Source organism: Zonotrichia albicollis, chromosome 20 (assembly GCF_047830755.1).
Source record: "Zonotrichia albicollis isolate bZonAlb1 chromosome 20, bZonAlb1.hap1, whole genome shotgun sequence".
Lineage (NCBI taxonomy): Eukaryota > Metazoa > Chordata > Aves > Passeriformes > Passerellidae > Zonotrichia > Zonotrichia albicollis.
In genome coordinates, this window is record NC_133838.1 from 2,383,181 (window position 1) to 2,398,507 (window position 15,327).

The 15,327-nt window shown below is 50.5% G+C and overlaps 1 protein-coding gene across 1 annotated transcript in view; it reads left to right on the forward strand.

Annotated features, from left to right (window-relative positions):
• The window catches only part of LOC141731337 (uncharacterized), a 306,819-nt gene that overhangs the window by 131,642 nt on the left and 159,850 nt on the right, over positions 1-15,327 (forward strand). Inside the window, exon 5 of the mRNA XM_074555956.1 lies at positions 1,841-2,541. Within this exon, the coding sequence (XP_074412057.1) occupies positions 1,841-2,541 (701 nt within the window). The remainder of the gene's footprint in view (positions 1-1,840; positions 2,542-15,327) is intronic.

The following is a 15,327-nucleotide window of genomic DNA, read 5'->3' on the forward strand; positions in this document are numbered from 1 at the left end:
GGGTGATTCTAGGCCAACCCTGGGGGACTCTGGGGGGTTTGGGGTTCCTGGAGAGGTCTCGGGGGAGAATTGGGGGTCCCGGGGGGTCCCAGGCCCACCCTGAACCAAGGTCTGGGGGTTTCAGGGGGAGGGGGCACAGCAGGGGTTCCTCCCCCCCCCCCGTTTTTGGAGGGTCTCCCATGGTGCCCCCTCCCCAAAAAGCTCTGAGGGCCCCCTGAAGTGGCTGCTGTTCCACCGGCCGGTGCCCCCTGATCCAGGACAGCCCCACTGAGTCTGGCAGGTTCTGGGGGGATTTGTGGGGATTTTGGGGTTTTGCGAGGCTGTTTGAGAATTTCAGGGTGGCTTTTTTGGGCTTTGGGGGATTTTGTTAGGAATTTGGGGGGAATTATTGGGGGTTTTTGGGAGAATTATTGGGTTTAGAGATGCTTATGTGATTTTGGGGGGTTTTGTTGATTTGGGGGGTTTTGGATTTGGGGTGTTTTGTTGGGGTTGTGGGGGTTTTGGGGGGGAATTTATTGAAATTTTTGGGAGTTTTATAAAATTTTGGTGAGTTCCACTGGGATTTTTGGTGTATCTCTGGAGTTTTTGAGGGTTTTCTTATATTAGTCCAGTCCCTTCCAGTATGATCCAAAGATGGCCCCACTGTGCTCCCAGTCCCTGCCAGTAAGAGCCAGTTGTGCTCCACATGGTTCCAGTTGCTCTCTTTCACCCTCATTTGTTCCAGTCCCTCCCATTACACCCTCCCAGTATGTCCCAGTATAGCCCAGTTCCCTCCAGCATGTTCCCAGACACTCCCAGTTGCTCCCAGTTGGGTTTTTTGGGGGATGTTTGGAGAATGAAGCAGTCCAAGGCTGAGCGGAAAAGGCCCCTCGGGGGGACATCAGGGGGTGCCGGTGGCGGCTGCCGGCAGAGGCAGCCTGGAGGAGCAGAGCCCTGTGTGCCGCAGGAGCCCAAAGTGGGGAGCCCAGAGAGGGGGGAGCGCCGCCATGGGCGGGAGCCTCAAGAGCCTGGAGAGGGGCAGGGGGGACTCCTTGGAGCCGCTGCAGCCCAGAGCAGAGAATGAGGGGAGAAGGGAGCCCGGGAGCCCAAACAGCCCCGGCATCCCGAAATGGGGAGAGCGAAGAGGGGGGAGCTTTTGGGATCGCTGGGACTGCCAGCAGCCTTGGCAGGGCGGGCACCGAGGAGAAGGGGGACCCCCAATCTAAGTGTGACCCCCTGCAGCTGGGACAGGGGGGAACCCTTGAACACCCAAGGGGAGGGACCAGGGACAGGGAACTCCTGGGAGGCTTTTCCAGGGCTGAATCTGGGTGTTTGGAAGGTTTTCGTGAAGTACAGATGGCCGGTGACTGGTAGAGATGGACTTGGGCAGAGGGACCTTCAAACTCAATATGCTCATCCCTTGTTTTCCCCAAACCAGGATTTCCCATTGCCAACCCCTGGGAGTCTGTGAGGAAGATGCCCTGGGACACTGAAGCAGGTGAGGAGGAAGTCAGTGCCCCTTTCCCCTCTGTGCTGCTCCGTAGCCCAGCCCAGTATGGCCCTGGCTGCAGCTCAGCCCTGCGGGGAATCTCCTTGCCCTTGCCTGTGGCACAGACGCAAATCCCATCCTGTCCTTGTCCTTCCTCCCCCAGGAGGGGGGGAGGAGGAGAGCAGGAGCTGAGCATGGAGAGCAGGGGGAACAAATGCCCGCAGCAGAACCTGGTGGAAGAAGCCATTTTGAGCGGCTCCATGGCGCAGGAAGCCAACGGGGAGGAAAAGCGCCGGAGATGCCGCACGAGGAGGGGCTGCAAATGCAGCTGGCAGGGATCTGAGGAGGAAAGAGCCAGCCTGGGCTGGGAAGGCGGCCAGAGATCAAGCCAGAGCTCTGAGCTGGTGCTCCATGAACAGCTCCATGATGGGGAGAAGCCCCACACATGTGTGGAGTGTGGGAAGAGCTTCAGGTGGAACTATAAGCTCATTGAGCACCAGAGGACCCACACTGGGGAACGGCCGTTCGAGTGTGGGGAGTGTGGGATGAGCTTCAGCCGGAGCTCCCACCTGACCAGCCACCAGAGGACCCACACTGGGGAGAGGCCCTACGAGTGTAGGGAGTGTGGACAGAGCTTCAGGCAGAGCTCCAGCCTGATCAGCCACCAGAGAACCCACACTGGGGAACAGCCCCATGAGTGTGGGGAGTGTGGGAAGAGCTTCAGCGGGAGCTCTGACCTGATCAAGCACCAGAGGATCCACACTGGGGAACGACCCTACGAGTATGGGGAATGTGGGAAGAGCTTTAGGGACCATGACACCCTGATCAGGCACCAAAAGATCCACACTAGGGAGAGGCCTTACGAGTGTTCCGAGTGTGGGAATAGATTTCGGTTCAACTCCCATCTCCTCCTGCACAATCTGAGTCACGCAGAGGAGAGGGCCCTCTTCTGCCCTGAGTGTGGGAAGGGATTTAAGTACAACTGCCAACTCATCACCCACCGGCGCATCCACACAGGGGAGAGACCCTACAAGTGTAGAGAATGTGGGAAGAGCTTCTCACAGAGCTCTCAATTTGACCCGACACCAATACAGCCACCGATAAGGGAAGCCCTGCTAGTGCCCTGAGTGCAGGAAGAGCTTCGTGCTCTGCTCCAGCTCCATCCCCCACTGGAGGAGGCACTTGGGGCACAGCCATGGTGACCCACTTTCCCTGTGATCCATGTTGGGAACACACCTGGCTTCTTATTCTTTTGGTTTGGCCTTAATTTTCTTGTCTTTTCCATCTCTTTGCAGTCCAAAAGTGAAGAGGGATCAATCTTTCACCTCAAAACCACTCAAATCATACTGAAAACAGGTCAATCTTAACACAAAAGGGCTCAATCCTACCTCAAATTGCTTGTTCCCACCTCAAAATCTCAATCCTATGCCAAACTGACTCCATTCCACAGGTACCAGGGTGAGATGGGGTTGGAAGGAGATGGGAGAAATGGGATCCCAATTTGGGAGCGATAGGATGGGATGGGAGCGTAGGAGCGATTGGACGGGGATTGTGTGGGGCAGGGTGTGTGGGATGTATTTGATAGCAAATAAAACTCTCAGACTTACTGCTTTCTCTCCCGTTCATGTTCAGTCCGTTGCAGTTCTGTTTGCAGAGCGCCCCCTCACAGTTGCCGCCCTTGGCCTGAGCCTGCCCCTTTTCCCTCAGGGTTCCCGCCCTTTCCCTGTCCCCTTTCCCCTCACGGTTCGACCTTCGGGAACAGGGGAGGAGGAGGAGGAAGAGGCTGAGCGGCAGCAGAAGCAGCTGGAGAAGGGGAGAGGGAACCCTGGAGTCGCCGCAGCCCTGGGAGCATCACCCCCCATCCTGCAGGTGCCCGGGGAAGGGGGAGCTCGGCCCAAACCTGCTGGGGGGTGCCTGGGTTTGGGATTTTTTTCAGGGGAAGTTTGGAGCTGGCAGGGCTCCAAAGCCGAGCCACAGATGGCCCTCGGGGGGACATCCGGGTTCCCCAGGAGGTGTTTTTGGAGGGTCCCAGGGCCAGCAGTGGCTGCTCCCAGTATGAGCCCAGTCCCTCCCAGTCATTCCCTATGATGATGCAATTTGATCCCAGCACAGTCCCAGTTCTTCCCAATTTCATCTAGTGTGTTCCCAGTTCTCCCAGTTGTCCCTAGCATAGTCCTAGGCACTCCCAGTATGATCCCAGTCTCTCCCACCAGGTCCCTAGTCCTTCCCACTTGCCCCCAGCGTGTTTCCAGTTTCCCCAGCACATTCCCAGTGGCTCCTAGTCCGGTCCCAGTCACCACCCATATGGGCTCAGACACTCCCAGTATATCCCAGTTGCCCTGAACATTCTCATAGTCATTGCCAGGCACTCCCAGTTACCTTAGGGTGGTTCACTTGCCCCCTGTTTTATCCCAGTTGCTCCCAGTTCCTCTAATTATGTCCCCTGTTGGCTCCCAGCATGGGCCTGGTAACTCCCAGTAACCCCCAGTCAGGGTCCAATCACACCCACTCTGATCCCTGTATGATTGTAGCCACTCCCAGTATGATCCCAGTCACTTGCAGTCTAATTCCAGTTGCTCTCAGACACTCCCAGTACGATTTCAGTGCCCCCAGTGTTATCCCAGTTGCTCCCTGTCAATGCCAGCATGACCCCAGTAGCCTCCAGTATGATCCTAGTGTCTCCCTGTCTCTCCTAGTTTATCCCAGTTGCTTCCAGCTTGTTCTCAGTCACTCCCACTTCTTCCCAGTTGCTTTCAGCATCATTCCAGTTGCTCCCAGTCAATCCCTCCATCATTCCAGTCCCTCTCAGAGTCATCCCAGTTGGTCCTAGCATGGGCCCAGCTGTTCCCAGTGTGCTTCCATCACTCCCCTATGGTTACAGACACTCCCAGTATGGTCCCAATTGAACTCAGTTGTCCCTGGTATAGTCCCAGTCACTCCCCATATGATCCCAGTCCCTCCCAGCATGGTCTCACTCACTGCCAGTTACCTGCAGTGTGGTCCCAGTTCTCCTCAGCATGGTCCTGGTTGTTCCTGTGTGGTTCCAGTCATCTCAGTATGGTTACATATTGAGAGTTTTTGCAGATTGAGGAGTTTTTGTTAGACAATGCCCATATTCAGCCAAAGCACAATCCAGCCTGCTTGTACTAATGGACAATGGACACATGCACAAACAATGAATAATGGACATATTCAGAAATTGGGTTGGTATATCCTTGAAAGAGATACAAGAAGAAGAGTCATCAGGACTCAGCAAGTTTGTCAGCAAGCTTGGGAAAGTAAGAAAAAAGTAAGTAATGGGTGGGTGTCGTGGGTTGACTAAATGATGCTTTTATCCCCAATTGTCTCATTCTGTTTATGCTGAATAATAAGTTGTACACCTTTAAGACTTGTTCCAGAGAGTGAAGGGGGAGAGAAGAAGAGGCAGGTTTTTTTCAGACACTGCACTCACTTCTCCACATTCCTGCTCTGGACTGTGTTGTCTGTGGATGGACAGACAGCGGGACAGAGCTCTCTTTTGCTTTTAGTTAGTTTAGCTAGCTGAGGCAAAGGAGACAAAGAAGTTCCCTGGACTGTGGGTTTTTTTCCCTTTTCTTTGGAGCTGTTCAAACCTGCTCTGGACTGAACACCAGAAGAGCACCGGCAGCTACATCTGTGGCCACTGGGCCAGGCCTGGCCTGCGACATTTCCAGCACCAGAGGGACTGATCAGAGACTTAGTGAGCTGAGCTGCAACCCAGGGAGGGGACTTTCTCAGTTTCTCAGTCATCTCTTTTGGAGCGGCAAGGGGTTTTATTGTTTAATAAACAGGTTTTTCCACCTTTCTCCAAGGAGGTATTTTCTCCAGGACTGATTGGGGGAAGGGGCTGATTTAATCTGCTTTGCTACTGGAGCCCTTTTGGGATTCTCTTCCAAATTTGCTCTGAACCAGGACAAATACATCTATTGGTGCCCAATGCATGGCTCAAGAAGGTGGAAAAAAGCTCTATTGATTGTATGTTGGTTGTGCTCACTCTCTAGTAAGTTAAAGCAGTCAGTAGCCATGTTGCTTGAATTCCTAATGTCTCTTGGGGTGGAGGCCTTCACGTGGTTCTGGTCTCTAGAGCTTTTTGAGGTTTCAATACCTTTCTGGTCACTAGGATTATTGTCCATAACCCGTAATTTTTATGGTAGTGCGGCACGGATTGGAATAGCTGTTGTGCTGGCCTTGGTGATAATGATTTATAGGGCATTTACAAAGATACTGGAGTCTGTTTATGATATTTATGGTTTATGGTTTCTTCGTCCTACCCTGCATCCCAGTTCCAGTAGTATGTTTTGGGAATTTATTAGTAATTGCACCCAGTTTGTTAGAGGAGGAGCAGGGAATGAGGCTTTCCAGCCTTTCCTTTCCTTCTTCTCCTTTGAATCTGTTATGCCACTTTTTGAGAATGTTCAGTTTCCCCTGAATGTTAAAGAGACCATCTTTCTGGTATTTAATCTGGTATTTAATCAAGCTTCCTCTATATGGTCTGCAGCTTCTCTAGAATGAGGGCTGAGATATCCAGAGGAGTTGGTGAGACCCTTGTCCCAGAAGCAGATGCAGGCGTGAAAAATCCTAAGTGGTGTGGAGAATGGGAAAATACAGGCTAAACCCTGAAGGAATATTCTGATCCTGTAGACTGGGATTTTCCACGGGAACAAATTCAGAACCCAGCTGAGGTGGGGAAATACCTAAAAACAAAGTGCCATGATCATTCTAAAGAGAAAAGGCTCATTGCAATAAGCTGGGCCCTGGCCTATGCTTATCCCACTCTGTTAGATACTGTCGGGTAGCAGACAGAGGCAGGGGGGCAGGGAGATAAATCAGCTATCCCAGTCAGGCTACAGCCAACAGCCCAGGTTCAAAGCCAGCAGCTAAACCAGATAGTGAGCCTAAGCCAGCAGCTAAACCAGACAATAAGCCTCAACCAATGGCTGTTGCTACCAGCACTAGAAGTGGGAAATGCATGGACAAGACTGATCGACCAGTGGATGATGATGATGATGATGATGATGCAGCAGGAGAAGGACCCTCAATGCCTCCTGACATAAAATCAGGAGTCAAACCAGCAGGCGCAAGATCAGAAGCCAATATTGAGTCCTTTTCTCTGAAGGACCTTTGTGGCCTACAGAAGGATTACACCTAATGACCTGATGAATCCATAATTAGTTGGCTGGTCCGTCTCTGGGATGCTGCAGGTGAGGCTACAATTCTGGATGGCACTGAAGCAAGGTATTTGGGATCCCTGTCACAGGATCCTGTCATCGACCAAGGAATGATGACGGGGACTACTCCACACAGTCTCTGGGCACAGGTCTTGGAAAATGTAGCACAAAGATACCTGTGCAGATGATCTCTATATGCAACAAACCCAGTGGAAGACCATAAAGCAAGGGATCCAACACCTGAGAGAAATGGCAGTGGCAAAGATTATCTTCTCAGATGATGTAACAACTAGGAACCCAGACTTGGTACCATGCACGTCTGTGATGTGGCGGAAACTTGTACGACTTGTGCCACATGAATATGCTTCTGCCTTAGCCATAATGAAGTGGGATGAGAGGGATGAGACTGTGCTGGATATGGCAATGAAGCTCTGAGCATATGTAGATGCTGTGCATGGCCCAACACATGCCAGAATTGCAGCAGTAGAAACATGTCTGCAGAAATTAGAGGACAAGATAGAGGAGAATCATAAGAAGTTCAGAGAGGAGATTAAAGAAGACCTTCTCCAAATCTCAGCAGTACAGATCAGAGGTTCTGGTAGCCAACACAGATGTTACCCCGATGGCAAGAGAAGGTACACCCCACGAGCTGAGCTGTGGTTCTACCTGCGTCATTGTGGAGAAAACATGAAGAAATGGGATAGAAAATCTACTGCTGCTCTGGCACAACGGGTGCATGAACTGAAGGAAGCCACCAGAAGGAAAGCAGCTCCAGTTGCCCATAGCCGAACTGCCAGGTATGATGATGATGACATGTCCGATCCCCTTGAAGGAACATCCAAGACATATGCCCAGGGAAAGAAAGATAAGAAGGCTTAGAGGGGCCCCGCCTCTAGCCAGGTAGAGGCCAGGGAAAACCGTGTTTTCTGGTCTGAGTGGATTCGTTGGCCTGGCACGGAACCACAAGAGTACAAAGCTTTGGTCGATACTGCTGTGCAATGCACATTAATCCCATCGAGACATGTGGAGACAGAGTCTGTTTCTATTGCTGGTGTGACAGGGGGATCCCAGGATTTCACTTTGGTGGAAGCTGATGTGAGCCTGACTGGGAATGAGTGGAAGAAGCATCCTATTGTGACTGGCCCAGAGGCCCCATGTATTTTGGGCATAGACTTCCTCCGAAGTGGGTATTTCAAAGACCCAAAACGACTCAAGTGGGCATTTGGGATAGCAGCTGTAGTGACAGAGGGCATGCAGCAACTGAACACCTTGCCTGGACTGTCTGAGAATCCATCTGCAGTAGGAGTCCTGACGGGAGAAGAGCAATAGGTGCCAATTGCCACTTCCATAGTGCATCGACGACAGTACAAGAACCACTCGAGATGCTGTGATGCCCATCCATAAGATGATCCAAGAGCTGGAGAGCCAAGGAGTGGTCAGCAAAACTCACTCACCCTTCAACAGCCCCGCTTGGCCTGTGCACAGGTCTGACAGAGAATGGAGGTTGACTGTGGACTATTGTGGCTTGAATGAAGTGACTCCACCGCTGAGCGCTGCTGTGCTGGACATGCTGGAACTCCAGTACGAGCTGGAGTCCAAGGCAGCAAAGTGGTACTCCACTGCTGACATTGCTAATGCGTTTGTCTCCATTCCTCTGGCAGCAGAATGCAGGCCTCAGTTTGCTTTCACCTGGAGGGGCGTGCAGTGCACCTGAAACCAACTGCCCCAGGGGTGGAAGCACAGCCCCACCATCTGCCATGGACTGATCCAGGCTGCACTGGAAAAGGGTGAGGCTCCAGAACACCTGCAGTACATGGATGACATCATTGTGTGGGGGAACACAGCAATGGAAGTATTTGAGAAAGGAGAGAGGATCATCAGGATTCTGCTAGAAGCCGGCTTTGCCATCAAGAAGAGAAAAGTCAAGGGATCTGCTCAAGAAATCCAGTTCCTGGGAGTGAAGTGCCAAGACAGACGGCATCAGATTCCCACTGAGGTCATCAACAAGATCACAGCTATGTCCCCACCAACTAGCAATAAGGAAACGCAAGCTTTCCTGGGTGCCATAGGTTTTTGGAGGATGCACATTCCCGAATACAGTCAGATCATGAGCCCTCTCTACCTGGTTACCTGCAAGAAGAATGAGTTCCACTGGGGCCCTGAACAACAACAAGCCTTTGCCCAGATCAAGCAGATCGCTCATGCAGTAGCCCTTGGCCCTGCCAGGACAGGACCAGAGGTAAAGAATATGCTCTACTCTGCAGCAGGGAACCATGGCTTGTCCTGGAGCCTTTGGCAGAAGATGCCTGGGGAGACTCGAGGCTGACCACTGGGATTTTGGAGTTGAAGCTACAGAGGGTCCAAAGCCAACTACACTTCCACAGAGAAGGAAATCTTGGCTGCCTATGAAGGAGTCCAGGCTGCCTCAGAGGTGACTGGCACGGAAGCACAACTCCTCCTGGCACCCCGACTACCGGTGCTGGGGTGCATGTTCAAAGGCAAGGTTCCTTCCACCCACCACGCCATTGATGCTACATGGAGTAAATGGATTGCTCTGATCACACAGCGTGCCCGTATAGGTGAACTGAATCACCCTGGGATTTTGGAGATAATTACAAACTGGCCAGAAGGTGAGAACTTTGGTCGGAATGATGAAGAGGAACAAGAACCAGTGACACGTGCGTAAAAGGCTCCTCCCTATAACCAACTGCCCCCAGAAGAAACACGCTACGCTCTTTTCACTGACGGTTCCTGTCACATCGTAGGGATGAACCAGAAGTGGAAAGCAGCCGTATGGAGCCCCACACAACAGGTTGGACAAGCTACTGAAGGAGAAGGTGGATCAAGTCAACTTGCAGAACTCAAAGCTGTTCAGCTGGCCCTGGACATTGCTGAGAGACAGAAATGGCCAAAGCTCTATCTTTATACTGATTCATGGATGGTAGCCAATGCTCTTTGGGGCTGGCTGGAAAGGTGGAAAAAGGCTAACTGGCAGCTTGGGGGAAAACCGATCTGGGCTGCTGATGAGTGGAAAGACATTGCCTCTCAGTTAGAGAAGCTACCTGTGAAAGTCCACCATGTGGATGCTCATGTCCCCAAGAGTTGGCTAATGAGGAACACTGAAACAACGAGCAGGTAGATCAGGCAGCAAAAATGGAGGTGTCAAAGATAAGACTTAGACTGGCAACATAAGGGGGAGTTGTTCTTAGGTTGATGGGCCAATGATGCCTCAGCCATCAGGGCAGAGATGCCACCTAAAAGTGAGCATGAGACCGAGGGGTGGATTTAACCATGGACAGTATTTCTCAGGTCATCCATGACTGTGAGATGTGTGTGGCCATCAAACAGGGCAAGTGAGTAAAGCCCCTGTGGTATGGTGGGCGGTGGTCCAAGTACAAGTATGGGGAAACCTGGCAGATTGACTACATCACACTGCCCCAGACACGCCAAGGCAAGCGCTACGTTCTGACCATGGTGGAAGCCACCACTGGATGGGTGGAGACCTACCCTGTGCCTCACGCCACTGCTCGGAACACCATCCTGGGCCTGGAAAAGCAAATCCTGTGGAGACATGGCACCCCTGAGAGAACTGAGTCAGACAATGAGACCCATTTCAAGAATGGCCTTATCAACACCTGGGCCAGGGAACATGGTATTAAATGGATATATCATATTCCTTATCATGCACCAGCTGCCGGAGAAAGTTGAATGATGCAATGGACTACTTAAAACAACCCTGAAGGCACTCGGCGGGGGGGACTTTTAGAAATTGGGAAATGAACCTAGCAAAAGCCACCTGGTTGGTCAACACCAGAGGGTCCATAAATAGAGCTGGTCCTGCCCAGTCTGAACCCCTGCACACAGTGGGTGGAGATAAAGTCCCTGTTGTACACGTGAAAGGTATTTTAGGAAAAACTGTTTGGATTACTCCCACTTCAGGCAAAGACAAACCCATGCATGGAATTGTTTTTGCTCAAGGACCTGTTTGCACTTGGTGGGTAATGCAGAAAGATGGAGAAAGCCGTTGTGTGCCACAGGGAAACGTAGTCTTAAGTGAGAACTGTGTGTAAGGTTTCATTGTGATGCAGATGGAAATAGAATAAGGGGTGGATAATGTTCCAGATTGCAAGGCAAGATGTATTCTATTACCATCTGTATGGCAGCTGTCTTTTGTCAAGTGGGCAGTTTGCCTTATCTCTCTTTCTGAGCACTCACTCCCACTCCTCCCTCGAGAGGAGACATCTGCTGAGAACAGGCTATTGAATGTCACTGCATGACTGATAAGAACTATAACATCCCACTGTGAGATGCTCTGCCCAGAGGGAGGAGCCAAGCATTGCTACCCAGATATAATCCAGAGGTTTTGAGACACCAGCATGGCTTTCTCCACTGGATTCCCCAGAGGAACAGCAGCTCTCTCTTCTTCTACTGGATCTTCAGAGGAAGAATACATCCTTCTCTACAGATCCCCCTTGCTCCAACAGAACCACACCTGACACTTCAGGAGGGCTGCAGCCACATTTCCAATTGGATTGCCACCAACTCCCCACAGGGTGTCCGCTTGGGTTCTGACTCTGTCAGTGTTGTTCTAGTGTAACGCATTGTTTATTTTATCCATTTTTTTTCCTTACCTATTAAAGAACTGTTATTTCCTGCTCCCATATTTTTGCCTGAGAGTCCCTTAATTTAAAATTTATAGCAATTGAGAGGGGTGGGGAGGGTTTACATTCTCCATTTCAGGGGTGGCTCCTGCCTTCCTTAGCAGACTCCTGTCTTTCCAAACCAAGACAAAAACCTTTGACTATACAGGATCTTTTGGATCCATTGTCCCTCAAACAGGTCAGTGTGTGACCCCGTAGTAATGCCAAGTTACAAAGAGCAGCACAAATGACACAAAGAATACATGGCCAAAGAGGAAGAGGAGAGGCCCAATGAGAAAAGGATGTGGTGAGACACTGGCACATCGAGTGAGCTGCACTCCCATAATCTCTAGGCTAGCAGGTCCTGGTCTCACATTCTTCTCTTAGTTTATTAAAATTTCATTCATTTATTTATTTATTTAATTTTTTTATCCTAAAAAATATATACAATTAAAAATATGTCATCAAATTTTAAAGATACAATCAAAATACTTTAATTCATAACTACATCTAAAGATCAGAACATATGTACAGCTGTAACTATGAAGCCTAACACATTAATCCTATTCTTCAAACACTCTCCATACAGGTGGCAGCTTCTTCCTGAGCTTGGAGGACAGAGAGCTCTTCTGGATGGGAGGCGAGGACTTTGTGGGTGAGGGAACATCTGAATTGTCCTGAGAAAACTTCTCGGTAAGACTGTAACCAGTCAGATCTGCAAAGTGGAGACACAAAGTTAAACAGAGGCCTCCATGCAAATGTAAAGCAGCCAAAGCTCCCTATTTAATGGGACACATTTCCTGGAAATGTCTAAACAGCTGCACAGGGAAACATGCTCCTGCTGGCAGACACTGAGGCAGGCCAGGGCACAACCCTGAGCCACTTGCCCAGAGCTGGCACAGGCACAGCCTGGCCTCTGGGCTGCCCTGGGACAGCAGGGAGCCCCGAGTCCTGTGCTCTCCAGGAATGGCTCAGCTGCACATGCACCCTCCTGCTCCTCTGCCTGCCCCACAGCTCAGCAGCCCCACAGCTCCAGGGGCACTGGCAGCAGCACAGCTCATTGTAGGGGCACATGCAGGGCACAGCTGTTCCCTGGCAATGTGCACAGCCTCTCTGGGCTGCCACAAGACCCTTCCTCCCAGCAGAGATTGGCCCAGCTCCCCCCTCACCTCTGTGTGAGGCTGAGCCCTGACTGCCCTTCACCTTGTCCTCCATCTGGAGCTGCTTCATGCCCCCCATGCCATGACCAGGAAGGGCAATGGAGAGAGTGGGAGCAGATGCACACCCTTCCTTAGGATTTAGTCATTTTTGGAACAGCTCAAAAGGCAAATTCAGAGATGTCCGACTCAGCGCTTCCTCAGCTTCCTGGGGAACATCTTGCCTTCACCAGCCCAACAGTTTGGAGAGGTTTTGCTGTACATGTGGAGGCTTGCTGGCAGCACATTTCTTCAGCTGGGTGCCCATCACCTTGAAGAGGGCAGAGGCGAGCTTGGTTGCCACGGTGCGGACGTTGGCGCTCCGCACAGGCAGCGCCTTGTTCCCCAGGAAGGACCAGAGCACGGGCAGGGCGTCGCGCTGGATGACTTCAGGGCTCCTGGCATGAACCCCCTGCACAAGCACTGCCGGGACAGAGACACAGCTCCTTACCCACCAGCCTCACTGCAAACAAGGATCTACCTCTGCTTTTGCTTCTTGCAAGCCTCTCTGGCCAAGATCAGCAAAATAGCACCCACAGCCCCTTGGTCCAGAAAAGGGTAAAGCAGCTGAGCATCCTGGAAACAGAACCACCAACCCCGCAGGACTAATTGCTCCAACCACCACCTTGTCCCTGTGGCAGACTTCCTACCTTTACTAAATTATTTCACAATCTCTTTCTGTATGAACAATGAATGAAATGTCCAACTGCCTTTTATTTCCATTAAGAAGTTGTCTAAACCCACACTTGAAGATTTGGAAATGCACCATAGCAAGGAAATTGAGAGATTTCTAATAAAAGGGACGATTCAATTTTTCTAACTTTGATGTCAAGTGCCAAATGTCTAATCTGGCTCTTCCCTTTGCTCAGTGGCACACAGCAAAGGGCAGGATTAGAACACACCTCAAAACTCCAGCCCACCAGAGATGGCTGCTGCGTGACAGTTGGATGAGAAACATCAGTGACCAGCTGGTGTCTTTGGCAGAATGCTTTTGGGGCTTCCAACAAAGAGCTGTTTCAAACCTCAGGGTGTCTTAGGGAATTACCCAGACCCCATTGCTGTGGCATTTGAGCATCTCCACATTTTAATGCCACTTCCCCTCCCAATGGTAATGGCATTTTTTCTTATAATGTCCACTGAAATAGGGGCATAGAGAAAGAAAAATGCTACACAGGGGACTGAAATGTAACCAAAACACGAGTGTTTTCTCAAATTGTCTCTGGAATCTCTCTGCTCATTTTCTGAACTGAACTGTATCAAACACAGACAAAAAGTTACTACCAACAGGCTTCTTGCATGGCAGATTTGGCTGAGAGATCAAAACCTGAAATGCTCTGGAGACCGTTCTTATTTTCTGATCAGACAAAATGTTATCTAGCAGCCATTTACAATTCTGTGGTGAAAGAGACTTCATTTTCTCTATGCTGTTAATCCACCAGCAGTCATCAACATTGAAAGAGCTCCTGCAAGTACCCAAAACCAATTCTGCTAAGCAGGAAAGGGTTATGGTACCCATTTTAAAATGGGAATTCATTTGAGTTTAAATGCAATTAAAGACATCAGTGACTACTGAATGTGAGGAACAGCTGTCTGTTCCTATTAAATCTCAGAGAGAACATCTGCTTTTTCTAAAGTAGTCCTAATTTATGGATAATTCCTTTATTTGAAAAAGAGATCAAAAGAACTGTTAAACTAAATTCCCTATTGCTGGAGATCTACTGTATTCAAATGCTCTTTAAAGGGCCTTTGACAGTCCCAATCTCTGAACATGCCCTTTTGAGATTCCTAATGAAGACACAAAGTGTATTAAACCTTGCATTGAAAGATGTTGGCATAATTACAGTGGATTTAGCCCCAGTTAAAGCAAGGCTATCAATCATCTTCTCTACTATATATGGAGATTATCCTTTTTCCATTCCTTTGCTATTGCTGCCATAGCAAGCTCCTCTGAGGAATCAATTATCAGCTGCATTTGTAGCATTTTGGACAGCGCTGACACAGGCAGACACAGTTTGCACACCCTGAAAGGCTCAGTCCAAGGCCACTGTGACAGCATAGGCAGGGAGCCTCAGCACTCTGCTTCTGTCCTGAGCCCCAGAGGCTGCCTTGCACTAAACCCGTGCCTCTGATACCTCTGTTGAGTTTTGGCCTAAGCTGTGACCCCCGCACAGGATCTGCACGGTTCAGCCTCAAAACTTTCCAAGAGAAAAACAAGAATTCTGTGAGGACAAAACAAACCAATGCCCTGAAACAGAATTGGCCACCATTTCCCCTCAAAGATCACAGATGTCCCTTGAGCTTCTGAGAAAGGAGCCAGCTGGGGCATTTTTAGCCCCTCCCTTTGCTGGAGGTGGTTCTGAGATGCCCCAGTGAGAGCTCAGCCCCAGGCCGAGCGCTGCCCCCATCTCAGATGCTGCCCAGCCCTGCAGCAGCCAGGGAAAACCTGCCAAACCCACCTGCCTTGGCCATGGGGCAGCAGGGACAAGCTCAGCACCTCCTGGTTTGGAGGAGCTGCTCTGCTGTCTACTCACAGGCATTCCCTGTAAATACTCCCTGGGAAGAGCTCTTGGCTCAGAAGCGGAGGCCATACCTGTGATACACCCGGTAACATCCAGCAGGGCTTGGCCACTCAGGTGATTCCACTGGTAGCTGAACTCTTTGAGCAGTGACACTTTATCTACAAGGGAAACACATGTTTCTGCTCACTTTTCTCAGGTCACAGGAGAAAGGACAGTGGGGAGGGAAAGGGCAGGGCCAACCCCATTTTATAAAATCAAGTACATTTGTGCGCATATTTGAATCCTTTTCTTCTTTCCTTCCAGCCTGCTTGGCAGGGT